The 16,834-nt window shown below is 31.7% G+C and overlaps 1 protein-coding gene across 1 annotated transcript; it reads right to left on the bottom strand.

Annotated features, from left to right (window-relative positions):
• Positions 1-546: 546 nt before the first annotated feature.
• Positions 547-16,143, bottom strand: LOC139485783 (solute carrier family 49 member 4-like). The gene is made up of 11 exons (XM_071270430.1): positions 15,514-16,143; positions 14,499-14,589; positions 13,352-13,515; positions 11,816-11,861; positions 11,298-11,410; positions 10,211-10,340; positions 9,208-9,316; positions 5,563-5,630; positions 2,446-2,564; positions 1,116-1,298; positions 547-788 (listed from the first exon to the last, which is right to left on the bottom strand). Exons 1-11 carry the CDS (start codon positions 15,773-15,775, stop codon positions 646-648), a joined length of 1,428 nt encoding a protein of 475 aa, XP_071126531.1. The 5' UTR covers positions 15,776-16,143; the 3' UTR covers positions 547-645.
• Positions 16,144-16,834: the final 691 nt, after the last annotated feature.

Raw genomic sequence — 16,834 nt, 5'->3', positions numbered from 1 at the left:
GCAATTATAGCAATTAACTAAAATTATAAACAAAGAATATACAAGTGGGAGACTCAGCTAGCTACAAAAAAACTGGGTTTGTCCACCATTATGTGCCTTAACAGAATTATAACACTTGTTTTTATTTCGTTTCGTTGGTTGATATAGTTTAACACCTAATTTCTTTAGGTGGTACCTAATACTACAGGGAGATAACTCTGTAAAGTCAGCTAAACGTTTTAATTACGTTGTGTTGTAAAAGGAATATTAAGGTTCTCAATGATCAAAATTGGTGTTTGTCAAATTGCTATATAACTTGTGTAATTTTTCTGGCAAAACGGTTGGTTCAAAAAAAATTTAATTTTTATATTTTTGTTAAAGTGTCAAAGTAAATACTTTGACAAAATTTTATGAAAATTAAACGAGCCAAATTAATTTTAGTGAAAGTGTTGGGTACCACCTTAAGGCATTTATGAACTTTCAATTTTTTCAATTTAACTTGGACTTCTCTATCTATATAAAAAAAAATAGTATATGGGCATGTTTACTTGAAAATGGAAATAAGTGTGAAATTAATATATATCTTTAAATATTGCATCGAAATATATAATAATAGAACTTTAAAAAAAATTCCAACAACTGTATGATGTTTTTAAAAATGCATTTCTAATATTTCTTTCTCTCTGCAATTATGCTTTCTTCTGTTTTTTCGTCAATAATTGATCGATTGTAGCTGTCCTTGAACATAAACATTAATGGGATGCAGACACATATTACACTTAATAGGCACCAATTCTCCCAATCTGTTCCTGAAAGACACAATTTGAGAAATCAGAGTACACAGTAAATTTTGAATTTTTTTTCACTACGAATAGATTTAACTCTAATGCATGTCATGCTTCTTAAAGATACATTTTGTTAATGATTGTTTGTTAATTAGCTATCAAATGTCGACAATAATATGACCAAGATTTAACTGAGGTTTTAAAATATGGTCACTATGACTTCTTTAGTCGGGCAGTATTGTTTAGCTATGCAAGATGAATAAATACTCAACTACGTTAAGCAAAATATAGATATTAAATTCGTATGACACCGGGATAAGATCGTGTAATTAAGGAATATGTTTAAATTACCTATACTTGGAATCATCTGCAATAGCAAAAATATAAAACTACCAACATTACACATGGTTGTTAGAAGCACGTTAGTTAGACCTTCTGACACTGGATAACACACTTCACAGGCCATTTCAAAATATAATGGTGACGCTGCTTGTAAGCATATTGTTCCGAGAATTATTGCAACATACAGGGATACTGAAAAATATAGAAGGTAGTAAACTATTAGGAAAAAGACATTTTAAGTCAGACTGTCAACTTTATATCAACATAACCAAGATTGAAATCGACCTTCCATCTTGTCTTAAGGATGTTTGTTCTTCTTGTTTTTTTTTAAATTTTGCCAGAAATTCAGAATCCTCTGGTTTAGCATTAAAATATTTTCCCCGCTAATCCCTACGCTTTTTCATAATTGTATGACATGTAGTTGGAAAAACCATATTCGAAATTGCTATAGAATCCTTGTTATTTTCTAACATTTTTTTTAAGAAAAAGGGTACAAATGTAATAAAAGCTTGTTATTTGTAAACAGTCGCAAACATCCTTAAATATAACTCACCTCTTTTAAAATGTATTATTCATATCAGAAAACAGATTGTATTTGTTTATACGTTTATTCTTCAATAATAATTGTTATTATTATCAATCAGGACGTTGAAGTGTACGTCTAAATTGTTTCACATTTGATCAAGTCGGGTCTTTCTTAACCTATAATTCGCTATGTATATTTTTATTAGCACATTGCAATTTTCTTAAAAAATCATCCCCAAATAAAATAGACTCGGGGGGAGGGGGTCGCATTCTAGTTATCTTTATAATCTGATCGATAGACAAAATTACAAGTGTAATTACGGCTAAAGTACGATTTTCAACTTGTGCTCTGTTTTGAAGACTATGTGTAGCTTTAAGATGTAGAGAGGCAATTAAGCACTCTAACTTTGCTTGTGTTGTGGCAAATGTGTGTAGGGATTTGTAACGCATTCGTTTTAATTTATTATTATTAGATATTTTTTTTTCCTTTCTGAAACAGGTTTTGGGTTATCTTGTAACTTCTGCACAAATTCAATAGTTGTGACACAGACAAAAACCCTGTTCAGTGCCACATTCATGATTAAGCTATCCGGTCACAACTATTGCGAAGCAAGGAAATATTCACATATCGATTAGACCTAACAGAATCTGATCGCTGTTATATTCTTCTGGTTATCCGGACATTACATCAGCATATCGATGAAGTATCTAATGTATTAGCTTAAAAGAAAGGCTTTTTGATGAATATAGTAATTGTTTAATTGACTAAAAAGGAAGAAGCATGTTTTCAACATGCAATTAATTTGATTTTTACCTGTCGAATTCGGAAGGATGTCGTTGACTAGAAGTGTGAACCATAAAAATCCGATAAAACTTCCAATATAAATACAGATGAGGAACATGCGCAAGTGTTTGTTGAAAATATCAGCGAATCTAGAAAATAAATTGAAATTTAGAACTACAGAAATACACATATATAAATGATTTTCGTCTTTCATTTGATATTCATCTGTGAAATTTTATTTGTTTTATACGTCCTTATGGCTTCATCTTTGATGAAAGTTTGAACGTTATCCTAGTTAATTAATTTTGCGCCAATTGCCTTCATTAAACCGGTTAAGAGAGAAAGTGTTCCAAATGAAATATTTTGATTTGCCAGTGGCAATCCAAATTTCCCAGATTTTATTCCGGACTGCCTGTATTACAGGACCTACCTATTGTATGAATTGTTAATAAGTTCTCTTGAACATGAATACAATATTGCCTTATAGGTCCACAAACGATTTTCAAAGAATTTGTCGAAAATTCAAATTTCTTCTAAAATGTAAGGTTTAAAATTGGAAATCGGGAATGTGTTAATGAGACGATAACCTGGCCAAAGGGCAGAAAACAGTTAAAGGCCACCAATAGGTCTTTGCCAAATCGAGAAAATCCCGCAATCTTCTTACATTATAACTCATGCACTGAAACACAAATTCAACCATCCGCAAAGTTTACGGAGTTCTTACAAAATAAAATATGCCAGGACAAGGCCGTCAAAATTTAACTCATACATTTTATATCTACATTTGTATGAAATTTTTCTTTCTATACTCTTGATTAACCAATATTCGATAGTCATGATAGTGACCAAAATATGGTTTCGGTTACTTTTCCAATAAAAATAACTGTAACCCTCTGCAACACAGTAAGCGTCGAATATGCAATTTACATGATGATAATTTCATTTGGGAAATATTTATATAAAACAGAAACCGTTGGAAAACAATTTTCTGTGAAAGTACTTTTAATTCCACAGTACTTCGGCCTATATCTATTAGTTATTTCCCCGTTCTTATGAGGATTTTGTCCATAAACGGTGATTGGATTGGATTGGATTCCCCAATTTAAAAACTGTATTTCTTTACAAATGTTTCTGTAACACAAGAGTGCACACACTGAAATGTCTCGCCTTCTTTACTAATCATTGATATTATGTTGATAGTCCTAAGTATAAAGCTTTATTACAACTGTCACATAAACGTTACATTAACCAAGATAACTAAACAAAGACCAATGAACCATGAAAATGAGGTCAAGGTCAGACGAACCATGTCAGGCTGACATGTACAGCTAACAATGCTTCCATAAAACAAATATAGTTGACCTAATACTTATAGTTTAAGAAAAATAGACCAAAACACAAAAACTTAAGACTGAGCAATGAACCGTGAAAATGAGGTCAAGGTCAAATAAAACCTGCGCGACTAATATATAAATCATAAAATATTTCCATACACTAAATATAGTTGACCTATGGCGTATAGTATCAGATAAAAAGATCAAAACTCAAAAAACTTAACTTTGTCACTGAACCATGAAAATGAGGTCAAGGTCAGATGACATCTGTCCGCTAGACATGTTCACCTTACAATTATTCCATACAACAAATATAGTAGACCTATTGCATAAAATATGAGAAAAACAGACCAAAACACAAAAACTTAACTATAACCACTGAACCATGAAAATGAGGTCAAGGTCAAATGACACCTGCCAGTTGGACATGTACACCTTACAGTCCTTCCATACATCGAATATACTAGCCCTATTGCTTATAGTATCTGAGATATGGACTTGACAACCAAAACTTAACCTTGTTCACTGATCCATGAAATGAGGTCGAGGTCAAGTGAAAACTGTCTGAGGGGCATGAGGGCCTTGCAAGGTACGCACACACCAAATATAGTTATCCTATTACTTATAATAAGAGAGAATTCAACATTACAAAAAATCTGAACTTTTTTTTCAAGTGGTCACTGAACCATGAAAATGAGGTCAAGTACATTGGACATGTGACTGACGGAAACTTCGTAACATGAGGCATCTATATACAAAGTATGAAGCATCCAGGTCTTCCATCTTCTAAAATATAAAGCTTTTAAGAAGTGAGCTAACACCGCCGCCGCCGCCGGACCACTATCCCTATGTCGAGCTTTCTGCAACAAAAGTTGCAGGCTCGACAAAAACCATCCTAAACCTTTTAAAGTATTGTCCTTCTCATCCTTTTGTGTACTAGTTTGGTCACATCATTGTACTTTGCTTTAGACGAAGCAATATAGAAAGTATTTAAAAATTAAAAGAACCATTTTTATTGATCTTCATCTTAAGCTGTTGTAAATACGTTTTTTTCTTTTTTCAAGTTCATTGACAAATTCCACATTCGTATGAATTAAAACTTAAGATATCGACATTAACAACAACTTTTTGAACAGAATTAAATACAAATCCATTAAAAGAATCTATAATACAAATCCAATCAAAAGAATTGAAATACATATCTTTTAAAAAGAATCTTATACAGATATATTGAAAAGAATCTGATGCATGCATAAGTATATTAGTTGAAAAAAATAGACAAACAGTAGAATGTGAGTTTAAGTGTCTGTTGATGTTAAGCGCTTTGATCCATCCGGACGACATTGTATGAATTGTCAAGACCGAGTACGATATGTCATTCCAAAGACATCAAACTTCGATAATTTCATAAATTTTAAGTAATTATCCTAACTAGAAACAACCGTTCTGATTGCTTACTGTAAGTATTTGTTTTAAAATAAATAGTATACTGTGACTTTAAATTACTTACATGCACGTCATTCAAACTCCGCTTGCTATAAACAAGGTACTAGTAATCATAACCCACCATTTTCTACCTAAGGAAATTCTTGTAACCAATCAAGAATATGACAGTCGGTTTCCATTCATTTAATGTGTTTGAGCTTTAAAAAATTTAATAGTGCCATTTTGAATTGTTCTCGGAGTTCGGTATTTTTTATTATCTTACTTTTCGGATAGTTGTCTAATTGGCAATCATACCATATTTCGTTATTCTATATCAAATAAATACTGACTTAAAATAGTTCTTTTCAACTATAATTGCTTTATTTACCTCGATATTATAACACTGGAGATACATCCAGCTATTATAGATGAAAATCCCAACCACCCAGCTTCTTCCTGCAAATACAATGTACATATACAAAAGTTAAAATTATTTACCAAACTGGATAACAAGTGTAATGTTCTTATTTAGCTTACATTATAAATAGATAGTCAGGTGTCAGGGTTGATGGTTCTAAATGTGAAAGATTTATTTTTCGTCAGCTTTAAATAAAAAGAAATGAAAAGCCTTTCGTTCACATTCTGTTCGACATAATAATATCAAAATGTTTGTGTATTTAATCCACAAGAGTTTCTATGGCACATACTTTTTGGAGAATATATGTTCATCCTCTGTAATTTTATAATATAAAAAGAACTATTTGTACAGTAATAAAAGTTGTGTTTTCAGTCCACCTCGGCAAAGTTAAATGGAGTATGATCAAATTCTTCGACAATTAGCCTCACATTTTACTATTCATACCCCAAACCATTTTGACAAAGAAAGGTTTCACATATACTTAATACCAGGTGATAAAATCAAATGTATATATGTAACACTCAGAAATGTGACCTTCCCCAAAACGTGTCGGATTCCCCCAAACGTGTCCACATCGACGTCACTGAACTGCAAAACTTGTCTACGCGTAAAACAGCGGCAAAGCCGCTAGCGTGTTATTTGTATAAGCATCCAAACGTGTTCAATCCCCCATATGTGTCCATATTTTATTCTTTCTTTTACTGGAATTATCATTCGTGTCAATACAATAAATACGTGGATTATTTGGTTATTTGTTTCATTAACGTATACTTTTTATAGGTGTAATACCACCAAATCATGGTACGTCACATCCGGTTGTATACGAAAGTAGGTCGAAAAAGATATTCCCTTGAATTTGACCGTTGTAGGTAATTAATCCTACATTTTATTGCAGTAAAACTATTTCTGTGTCATAAACATATGTCTTGGGTATTTCAAAACACCATTATTTTTTATTTGTGATTTCTATAGAAAATTTTGTAATCTTGAGGTTACATGGTGACTAAACCTTGTACACAGATAGAATAAGGGGAGAAATTTGATTGGTTAACTTCCAATGATGGTTATTTTCTTATATGCAACGAAATGTTATGTGAAAATTTTTCTATAGAACTGGACAGGATAAAACTTTACTCATGCCAAGTATTCCTTTATTTGAAACAAAGATAAATTCTGCACAGATTTTTGAAAAGTGCAAATTTAACAGACTAATAGGGGAAAATCAATGGTGGTATTACACCTATACTATTTCATTAAAAAAATAGAAAAATAACTTTAGGTCTTTTTTTCTAAACCGGCAGTATAACCTGAAAAAAGTGAGGGCGTTCGTTCTGCTATGTTGGATGAAAATGTTCAGTTAAATTGTAGATAATAAATCAGATACCTCGTGTAAGGAGAATGTCCAATTCTCTGTTCATTTCTTACTAAAGTCATAAAAAAAATCGTTTTTACTAACTTTTAACTTTTTTAGATAAAAATTCCAACAAGTGTTAATTCCGAATAACCGTAAAAACTTAGGCCCAATCTAGTATAAAAAAGAAGATTACTAATGAGACAACTCTCCACAACAGACCAAAATGACACATAAACTAACAGTTACTAGTATAGGTAACCATACGTATTTTAACAATGAGCAAAGACCATACCGCATAGTCAGCTTTAAAGGCCCCGAAATGACAAATGCATTTATTGCCAACATGATATCGTTCAAATAATGTATGAAATATTTGGCACTGGACGTTATGTCTCTTGTTCGTGTGTTTTTAGTGATATTGGAAACGTAAAAGTTATTGAAAAACGTGATAACCAGTTTATATTTTTAAGAGCTTTTAAAATATCAGAACTGTTAAAAGAAGGGAAGTCAATTCTACTGGAAAAAAAGCCATGCAATATTTGGATGAATATAAAAGGCATCAACGGAGTTTGATAGTACAAAATAATTTACATAGTAAACAATTATTTCAACAGTACAAGAATTGTATAATTGTTTGCTCTAAATGCGCATGAAATACTTGCAACTGGACAATAATAAATTTCAGTCAAAAGTCAATTTATATGTTACAGATTGAATTTGCAATATTGTTTATGCTAATCATTATCAACTGGCATTTAACAAACTACAAATAACCACTTCCTAAACTGTGTCTCCAATCATAGAATTGCCGTACACGTTATTGATTTGGTACGCCTATGCATGTATTTGTGCTAAAAGACGTGCGACGTTCTGGCGTTAATAGTGGACCCGTTTTGGCGAATAACAATTATCGGACACGTTTGGGGGTTATGAAATCGGACACGTTTGGGGAAAATTGAATATAACGGATACATTTGTGAAGGATAGACACGTTTGGGAGTGTAACATATATACCTAATGTAAAAAGAAAACAAATCTAATATGTAATGGAAATAGCAAAAACAGTAAAAATCAATAGCCTTCACGGTTGGCTTAACCTCTCCCGCTTGACAGTGAAACCAATTATGATAAGTGTATCTGTTTGACTATTTTGGATGTAAAAATATTCAGCAACATATGTTTAGGTATAAAAGCTAAATCAGAGAACCGTTTCTTTTTTTAGAGAGAGTTTCATACTTTGTTCGTAAATGAAGTATTGCAAAAATTATTTAAGTGGCCTATCACGATCAGATTACTATCAATAATTTTGCCTTATAAAAACCTTCATTTTCTGGTTGTTCTAAAAATATTTTTTAAGCCCAGTTGCAAAATTTTGCAGAGCCTACTAGTTTAAATTGTTATTTGTCATTATGTTCTGGAAATAAATATGCGTGAACTATTTGTTAATAAACGTTAAATAAACAGCAAATTACAATAAGAGTTCCACTAGTAATTGTATAAAGTAAACCCTCACTCGTCATAAGAAGTTCACCAAAAAATCATATTTAGTAGGAAAGAATAAAATAACATTATCGTCAAATAAGAGTGACTGTCTTGTACATGTTTTATATCTGAAATACAGAGCGGACGTGGTTGTGTATGTATAAATCCCGCAAACAAACCGACTAGTTTCATAACTAGGTTGTTTTTTTGTTAGCTTAATGCCCAGTGGCAAATATGTTATACATGTTCAGGACGATAATGACAGGTTAAAGAAGTGATATAATACCATGAGGGAATTCTAAAACAGGACAACAACATTGACAGAAAAATTACAGATAAACATACGACTTTTCTAAAATACTTAATGTTAGCTTACATATTATTTAGGCGTGGTTTATTCGTGTAAAGAAGCTCGTGTCTGCATGTGCTACTCTTATTGGTTGTTCCTTATTTAGAAGAGATACACGTGGCAGAACTCATCTTTGTTATTCTGTTTAGATAGAAGGACGCTATTTCATATTGTGAAGCAAATTTTTTCTTCGATAGGCACGTGCATAGTATGAAAGAGATATTCCGGACATTAAGCTATTCTCCATCTAATTATAGAGTTTCAAATGCACATGGAATCTTGGGTCATTTAAGGTCTTTCACCTCAACGATTCCGGGATGATTGACAGGAATAAACATATGCTATGGCAGGGTAGAAAGCAGTTTATGATCTACGTTCTATGGAAGGGATGTTAGAAATTCACGATCTACATGCTATAATATGTTCTTACCTGACTGAACCCGTGTGCTTTTAAGTTGACATCAAGGACGCCTTGCCAAACATTGAACACGCCTAAAGAGATACTATAGATCAACGATATCAACCAAAACGGTTTTGATCTGAAATATAAAATATGTTAAACTGAGAATGTGTTTACATAACTAAGAAGCAAATGTAGGGATACATCGACAAAAGGAAGAAAAAAAGTGAACGCAAACAGGCATATCGACGGTTGAAATTCAACAGTAGAATTGGAACTGACCCTAATAGATGGTACAAAATACTAACTACATGGCACCCGTAAACATGTTTAACCCGTCACATTCTGTATGTGTCCTTCCCAAGTCTGTAGCATGTAATTCAGTGGTAAATCATATTTGTTTTTCATTCATGGATTTGTACATAAATCAGGTCATTAGTTTGTACGTTTGATTTTGTTTTAACTTTTCATTTCGGGCCAATTTCTAGCTGACTCAAAGATATTTGGTTTGCTGATTGCTGAAGTCGTACGATGACCTATAGTTGTCAACTTTTAATTCATTTTGTCTGTACTGGATTGTTGTCATATTGGCGCAATTATACTCATCTTATTTTAATAGGTCTAATTTAAATGTTAAATACTTATTTACATTCAACCAACCAACAGTATTGATTTAATGTATAGGAATAGTCTATTGACAACTGATTTTGGTATGTGCAATTATTATGAACAATGAAGATTCATATTCATCAACGCTCTTAAAAAAACAACTGAAACATTAAACAAATGATCGGATTTGTTTCGCATTAAATTGCATTTCTATCCTCGCGAACTGTTTTTTGAGGGAAAATAGTTTACTTATAATCTCGTTGTGAAAGCTAAGATAGTCGAGTTGGCTATTGAAATTCAAGTTGGTTTTATGTAATGCTAAACGTTGATTTTTAAACTATGAGAAATTCACAGTTTAAAGGTTAATGGGAAAGACACTGACCTGAGAAAAAAAACTCAAGTATTTCATTGTGCAAAATATTACCTAAAAATGGCTTTTATGCCGGTTTTGAAGGCAATTCGTTTTATACCAGCAGTCTTAGATGGGGGTAATGTCGGTTTTGCAGGAAAATATAATAACATCAGCAAAAATAAAAACACAGCCCAACCACATTCTGCAATGAATAATAAACGTTACACACATTTATATTAATTCCAATTTAATCTAATAAAGATTGGATATTGTATTCAGGAAAACAGGTGTAGGGTAAATTTAGTACTGCTGGTGGACGTTTCGTCCTCGAGGGTATCACCAGCCCAGTAGTCAACACTGTGGTGTTGACATGAATATCAATCATATGGTCATTTTCATAAATTTCCTGTTACAAAACTTTGAATTTTTCGAAAAAAACTAAGGATTTTCTTATCCCAAGAAAAGATTACATTAGCCGTATTTGGCACAACCTTTTTGGAATTTTGGGTCCTCAGTGCTCTTCAACGTTGTACTTGTTTTGGTTTTATAACTATTTTGATCTGAGCGTCACTGATGAGTCTTATGTAGACGAAACGCGCGTCTGGCGTACTAAATTATAACCCTGGTACTTTTGATAACTATTAAGCACATTAAATAGATTTCAAACAATTTGTGTTTTTTTATAAGAAAAAATCAATCATCAGTTTCACCCGAGACCATTTTTTAAGTTTAGTTTAAACATATTTTATTTGCAAAAGTAGCAAAAGGGATTGGACACAAGTTATAACAACATTAGTGACGTCCCCTCTCTATAAAAATATAAACACAAAGTACATAAGACAATGACGGGAAAACATAGTAGGAATGCATATAATACATACTACAAACGAAAATAAAATGGAAAAATACAATATAATAAGGAATAATACTGAAAAAACTGGACTGGAGTGAAGAGTTGGAAAGTAGAAATTTAGAATGTTAATTGATTGTTTTAAATCTTTAAGAAAGCCACAAATCTACAACAGTGCTTAAAATATAGCTTTAAAATCATAACCAAAATTTTAAGATACTATTTTTAATATAAAATCTTTAAAATGACGCACATAGAACAACGAGTCTAATTTGATGAGAATGTTCTTCAGTAAAATATACCGCTTACCAATGTACATCAAGAGCATTATTTGTCCTTGTTCCGTCTCTCTGTTTTCATCTATTATATCAGAATTACGCATGGTTATATTCATTGATTCTGTCGTATTATCTGTGTAATTCCTATAAAAAATATCAGACAGATTACTTATATATACAGCAAAAAGTAAACATACAACACGTTTATTTGGAGTTTTTTTTATTATTATTTTATTTTAGGGTGGACGGGGATACCACAAAAGAAAGTGTCAAATACTCCAATTGCTGGGAAAAGGTTTCAAATTAGCTATCTTAATGATAGAAAAGCAACAGCAAATATATGTAAAAAGCATATCATTTCGGGCTGCAGTATGCTTAACATTCTTTCCAATATATTCTCCTTAAAATTATTTTTAAGGAATATTTAACCAAGTAAAAAAAGATAGGTCATTGAATCAATAACTATAACTATTAATACAATACAAGGTCTATTTTTTGTAGAGAAACTTAAAATGAAGCTATTTGGCTGTGAAATTCATTGGCTAATACCTGTTTGCTGTCTCCTTAAACGACGTGTTTGAAACAATATATGGACCTAAAAGAGATATTTATCAACAATCGTATTAGTGCTGTAAAATTGATTAACTTGGAAAAGCATATTCATAGACACAATTTTTTTTTAAATCGACCCTTCATTTAGAATTTAATTTTACCGGAATATTATGTTAAAAGTTTATGTCTACAAAACACTTATTGCAAATAAGTGATTTGAAAATATATTTTGAAATAAAGCATCATTTTTAAATGTTAATTAATATCATAACAAGATTTCATTGATTTTACCACAAGTATCAAATTTGAATAGTGGATTATTTTTAATGAATATCAATTTACTAAAGAACATCCATAATAATTTTGTCATAAATCTGACCGTTGGTTCTTTTCTTTATTAGTTTCACATTTTGTCGTGTCGGTGCCTTGTATCGCTGAATTTAAGGTATGGGTTTTATTCATTGTTAAACCAAACAGTAACCTATAGTTTGCTTAATGTTTAAATCCGCGTCATTTTGACACTGTCGGATAGTTGTCCAATTGCAAATTATACCACATTTTATTTATTTTATAGCTTTCATTACGGAACCTGCTCATCATTTAATGTTATTTAATTTTTCATCATTTAATAAAGGAGTGTAAAAGACGCAATTTGACAATTTTCAGTGATTAACAGAGATATTACAAGTAAAATAAATTATTAACAAGAATGTGTCCAAAGTACACGGATGCCCCACTCGCATTATCATTTTCCATGTTCAATGGACCGTGAAATTGGGTAAAAAATCTAATTTGGCCTGAAAAGTAAAAAGACCAACCAAAAGGGAACATGTGTACTAAGTTTCAAGTTGATTGGACTTTAACTTCATTGAAAACTACCTTGACCAAAAACTTTAACCTGAAACTCACACTTTTAATTTCTATGTTCAGTGGACCATGAAAATGGGGTCAAAAGATTAATTATTTTTAAAATTAGAAAGATCATATCATAAGGAACATGTGTACTAAGTTTCAAGTTGATTGGACTTTAGCTTCTTCAAAAACTACCTTGACCAAAAACTTTAACCTGAAATGGGACGGACGGACGAACAGACGCACAGATGGAAGGACGCACAGACCAGAAAATATAATGCCCTTCTACTATCGTAGGTGGGGCATAAAAAGGCCGTACGGTGACCTATAGCTGTTAATTTCTGTGTCATTTGCACAGGCACTTGTCTCAGAAAAAAAAGTTCTATATACCTTAATATATTATATAAATGTATATAGCAAAAACAATTCTGAGGCAAGTGCCTGTGGTCATTTGGTCTCTTGTGGATAGTTGTCTCAATGACAATCGTATCACATCTTTTTTTTTTAAATATAACAGCATATTATAGCAGTATAACTTTTAAAGTAATGTTAATATCTTTTGTTTTAAATCAAATGAAAGCTTAATCGTTAGAAGACATAACATAAACTAAATCAATTTGTGGCACTATAGTTTAGCTAATTTGATAGCCAGTTAGAATTTACATGTTAGTATCACAATACCTAACAAGAATGATACTGCAATTCCTATAAGGTTCATGCAGAATCCGAGACTGGTAGCCGTAGTCCTCTCGTGCAGTGGAAACCAGGTTGCAGAAACAAGAGGTGGTCCACCCATAGCAATCGGCCCAGCTAGTCCATTTAAAGATTGACCTATGTTTATGGTCCTTGAAAATAAATTTGTTTACAGTGATATTGGTAGGTGTGCATAAAAGGAAATGCAGAAAAGAAGTCAATACGACAGAGACCAAAAGACGACTACAGGACAAAATACATTCGGTTATTTCTTGTGCTGGTTTTCAATTAATAAAAAAGCAATATACATGTACTAGAAAGAATCGATGACAATTTATAATGGGGTTTTATGCACTTACAATAAAAAGAAATCATGCATTGATTTAGAATAAAACAATAAATTTATCTGCGTTTTTCTAAAAACTAGCTAAGGAGTATTACACATGTCAAACCAATTCAAGTTCGTATTTTTAGCACATCCTTGAAGACTAAAAGTACGATTATGCCTTATTTAGTAACGTGATTGACTTTTCAACATAAAAATAAACATATAAAACAACAAATATTGTTTATATAAACTATAATTATTTAGTGCATTCAGGTCTCATTTTCATGTTAACAATTCTTCGTAATGAAGCAGACAAAGTTATCTCGTCTGAAAAACATAATGGCTTCACATTGCATGAATCACGCATGGAACGATTATATATTTTCAAGGAAACGGAAGTGCAAAGTACATCTGTACTCATCATATATTTTCAAGGAAACGGAAGTGCAAAATACATCTGTGCAAAATACATCTTTACTCAGTACAGATGTATTTTGCACTTCCGTTTCCTTGAAAATATATGATCGTTCCATGCGTGATTCATGCAATATGAAGCCTATAACCTCGTCTTTTTAATTTAAAAAAAACATTATTAATTAGATTTTCATCTTATTTTTCCCCTTTTTTTAAACTAATTGTCCATGAAGGGTTTTACGCATAGTAATGTCTTTTTTAAATTGTTATGTTTCACATTCAATTTGTAGATTTTCTATCATTTTTTCTTTAAGCATGTTAATCTAATTTTATATCTTTTGATTTGTTACATTTTATCTATCGACTTCCTATTATTTATTTATCATTTCTTACCATTTGACATATTTAATTTCACTTGTAATACATCGTATTCCAGTTCCTATAACAATCAAAAATGAACAAAGCAGACAGCTAAATCGTAGACCTGAAATAAAAAGGGGTGTCTTTTCTAATTTTGTAATGTACAACAAATGGAAGTTTTTAACGACCTTAACTGACTATACAGCCCTTGCACGGTCGGTTTGTAATGTACAGCATGCGTATTCATGTGATTTAGAGATCACCTTGTATCTAAAAAAAAATCCTTAATACCTTAATATATGTTATATCAGTTGAAAAGGCTCAACTCATCAGATCGATATACAAATCAGGACATCTACCAAAAACACATACTAAACGTGGCAGGGTATTTATTCCTCCCTAACAACAAAAAAGACAGAGTTATGACAGTTAGTTTAAACAGTATTTATTAATGAAAAATTACAAGATAAAATATATTAATGTTACATAGAGTTATGGCTGTTACTGGCAGTTATTATTAATCCAATAGCTATATATTTATTAAATTTACTACAAGCTTCTATTAAGTCTCTTACGATCAAATTATGTAATTATGTAAAAGCTGCATGGAATATTCGGTCTAATATAGTCTCATAACTGTATATGTCATTGTATTATACTATTGTTCTCTGCTGTTTATTCATGTTTTATATTATGTAATACATGTTGTTAATTTTGCCATAGCATGTCTATGCTTTTGCAATAAAGATTCATTCATTCAACAACTAATAACAAGAATTCAAGAGTGCGTATGTGTATAACAATTAAAATTAGGTAGATTTGTTCTATGTATGCCAACAACAAACAATGGATCGTCACATTGGAAGATGGTAGCTTGGGAAGAAGGATTAACATTGCAATTGTTCAATTGTACTCCTCAAAGAGAATTTCAAGGGTTTCTGGTGTTGAGTTAGCATTCTCATATCAGGAGGCGTCGGACGTTAATTTACGTCTGTATTCCAACCGACGCGTTACATAACAGATATAAACATTGTAAATAAGATATTACCTTTCTTGTCCACCATCCAGGCCGACGCAAAAGCACCGACGATGTACGAAATCGGTCCCCAGTTTGCAAAAAGTGCAATATCGGCATCTTTAAGTGAAAATGCATCTTCACTCGAGTCTGCAATGGGACCCCATGTATTCCACAAACCACCTTGTGTAAAGGCAAACAACGAAAACAAAAGCAACACGTACCATCGTCTTTTGTACGCTTTAAGCTTGACGTTCGTCTCTTGATCGGAAATTGTTATATGTCCATTTTCCATTTGGAACGGAAGGTGATTCTACTGATTACTAAAGAAGTCAGAGTTTAATTGCTGATTCAAAGTTATTCGTTACTATCTATATGATGTATATTCGTTGTATTTATTTATTATCTTAATAGATGTGTATCAATTCCGTTGTAACTAAACTACAGTTTTATGCAGTCGAGAATAGACAATAGATAAGTTTCAATATCTAAGGTAATTAAAATTATTTTTTGTGTTAGTCTATATTTTTTGTATACACAATGATAACTAGTGGTAAAAAGAATTTTGATAATTTATGTTAAATTTCTTCAACATTTTTTTTCTGATGATCTGGACCTTAAAAACTAGTAGGTTGTAAACATACTTATATGTTGCTCAAAACTAAATGTTAACATGTACATTGCCTTTGGTTATGTTTGGCTAAGTTGCTGACTTGAAGCCAAAACACCTAATATGTTATTCCACTAAATAATCAGCAAAGAATCGCTGAATGGTTTGGTGTCAAAATTTGTAACGGTATACACACATTTTATTTGTACAAGTCATCCAATGCAATCCAATCTCATAAAAAAAACTCAAATGAGCAATGCACACACACACACTTAGTACAAGGTTTTAACTTTAAATTTAAAACAAAATGTAACCCCGAAAAAAAAATAAGGTGTGTTCCATTAAATGACCGCATGAATAAGTTAAAGATGCTTTTGAGTTTATCAACTTAAGTTCAAGAATCGTGACTTGGCAAACTTAACAACACAAAAACTACCCTACAGTTCCGCAGCTACATAAAAACCGCTTTTACTCCGATACTACGGAAGGGTAAGTAAATCCTATTACACTAGTTAGTTGACCTTGCATAACTGGAGTACACTAATTGTCATCCTAGTATTTATGATGGTTATCTCATATCAAATAATTTTGTGAGTCAATTCTTAAATATATTTCGGTACAAAATTTTTCTCGATTTTTCTCAAAATTCTGTAACAAGTACAGTTTTTGTGGTTTATAAACATGTCGAGACCATGCATAATAATCTTACAAATACTTAATGTGAACACGCCCCTGATAAATTGA

Source organism: Mytilus edulis, chromosome 8 (genome assembly GCF_963676685.1).
Source record: "Mytilus edulis chromosome 8, xbMytEdul2.2, whole genome shotgun sequence".
Lineage (NCBI taxonomy): Eukaryota > Metazoa > Mollusca > Bivalvia > Mytilida > Mytilidae > Mytilus > Mytilus edulis.
This window is presented reverse-complemented; position numbering and strand designations above follow the sequence as displayed.